The sequence below is a fragment of the Perkinsus marinus genome (assembly GCF_000006405.1).
Source record: "Perkinsus marinus ATCC 50983 genomic scaffold scf_1104296938740, whole genome shotgun sequence".
NCBI classification, from domain to species: domain Eukaryota; phylum Perkinsozoa; order Perkinsida; family Perkinsidae; genus Perkinsus; species Perkinsus marinus.
In genome coordinates this window covers 1-2,207 of record NW_003213339.1, presented here as the reverse complement: position 1 = coordinate 2,207, position 2,207 = coordinate 1, and the positions used below count along the sequence as shown (strand labels likewise).

Genomic DNA, 2,207 nt, shown 5'->3' with positions numbered 1-2,207 from the left:
AGCAGCTCCAACGCCAGTCTCCATTCTGGAAACCGGTTGTAGAGTTTGTTGAATCCGGGAGGAAAGGTCATCCTCCAGCTGCTGTTCTTCGAGCTGCTGAACATGTCCGTTTATCGCCTGATGGAGTTCTCATGGGTTTACGATATGCCCATGGATCTGTTCTGCAGGAACCTAGAGAAGTATATATCGTACCTGGTGATACACCTGAAGGCCGAAATTTGTCCTTCCGTATCTGTTTAAGCTATCATGACGGCAACCACTATAATGCTCGGTATCTACGTTATGAGGTTTCTCGTAAGTTCAGCATTGATGGTATATCTAAGCTATGTTCTTTGGTATATCGGCAGTGTAAACGGTGTCAAGAAGCAGTGGTCACTAGATTTTATAAAGGTTTCCTAGGACATACTGATGTCCCGTCATCGTCGGTATGGGACACGGTATGTATGGACATTGCTGGCCCTTTCCCTAAGGATATTAATACAGGTTATACAGTAGCATTGGTATGCGTAGATATGTATTCACATTTTGCTATTATAGTTGGTCTGTGTAATCAGCGGTCTCAGACTATTTGTGGCGCCCTCAACCGTCTTATACAAGAGCATGGGCTTATGCGTGAACTCAGGAGTGATGGTGGTCCTTCGTTTGTGTCATCTTATTTCAAGCGATGGTTGTTAAGTAAAGGTGTTTCCCATAAAGTTGTGAATAAATATTCACCTTTTGAGAATGGCCTCGCTGAAAAGACGATTGGTGGTCTAAAATCCAGTATCCGACTTTTTCCTGAGGTGTTACGTAGTCGGTATCATGATTCCTCTCATTGGTTTGAGGTAGCTGCTAAAGCTGTAAGAAGGCTCAATGATCGACCATATTTGAATACTACTCCTTTTGCTCTTTGGTATGGTCGTGAGCGACGGTCTGAAGAAGAAGTTCGGCTGGCTATGGAACCTGAAGCTACTACGGTGGAAGCTCTGAAGAAGCACAGAGATGAGATGCGGAATGAATTTGACCGTGAAAGATGCCTTCGTTCGCCAACTGGACGATATACTCCGAGGACCTTGAGGATTTCACCGGGCCAGAAGGTTAAGGTGTTCAGGCCGAGTTCTTTGCCTGGTGTTGGCCATAGTCGTGGTCTGTTGAAGAAGCCAGTATATACGGTAATTGCACAACATGGTGTTGATGTTGAGCTACTAGAGGATGGTAAAGCCTCTGGTGATGAAATTACTGAGCATATTCGTAATGTAAGACCATATTATGCTTAATCTATTCTAGAAAATCTTGAAAGCACGGTCAGGGGGGTGATGTTGTTGCCCAAGGAAATGACCGTGTCGTTATTGCAGTAATCTGATCTAATATCTATGTTTGTGTCCCCATTTGTGTTATTTCACTTCCTTTGGTATCTTAGCTAAGACATCGCACAAGCTGCGCTAGTCGTTGAGGATATGAGAACAGTTGTAAGATAGTTGTGGATACTTATTTTCTCTATTTAATCTACTTGTGTTGAGAGGGCTGGAACGCCTACGCACACCGAGACTGAGGACAACGACACATACAATTCATCCGCTTCCTGAAAATGAGGGTGGCAAGGATTGGGGCGGTTGCATACAATTTTTCCACATACCGTGAGTGATATCGGGGACCACATGTGCATGAATACTGCAATAAAGCTCCTGATTGTTGCGATCTAGCACACAGTGTTCATTCGGCATCTTTACGCGCCGAATTGGCGGCATGATCCGCCAATTTGATTCTCGAACAACAACGACGACGTATTTGCTATCAGTAACCCGAGTTATAAGCACCGAATTCCTATCAGTTTTAGTGCCACCAACCCTTTCACATTACACAAAATGGGCTACACAACACAAAAAGATTGGAAAACTCGATATTCCCCTGCTGTGAGACGAATTATCTCAGAGAGATGACGTCTCGGGCATCAGGCATACTCGTGGTGGGGCGAACATGAGTGACTCATCCCGAATGAGACGATTCAAAATAATCCTCTGTGTGTTCGCTGAACTGCTCTAGCCACGCGGCAGTTTCAGTAGCGATACCGGTGCAATCATGGTTACCAGCAACCTGGGTGAGTATATGCACGAGATACCTGACATCGGTGCGATGATGCCGGGTCAGGGAAACCTTCTCTCGAATCTTGCTCGACACTTTCTGTTAGACAGGGGAGCTCAAATGATCGCCGGATTGTTCTGCAAACT

At 45.1% G+C, this 2,207-nt stretch overlaps 1 protein-coding gene across 1 annotated transcript; it reads left to right on the top strand.

Moving 5' to 3' along the window:
- Positions 1-537: 537 nt before the first annotated feature.
- Positions 538-1,235, top strand: Pmar_PMAR013598 (hypothetical protein; the record flags this gene model as incomplete). The annotated part of the gene is made up of 1 exon (XM_002782634.1): positions 538-1,235. A coding segment is annotated over one exon (698 nt), but the record flags the coding sequence as incomplete, so codon positions are not given.
- Between the last annotated feature and the right edge of the window lie 972 nt (positions 1,236-2,207).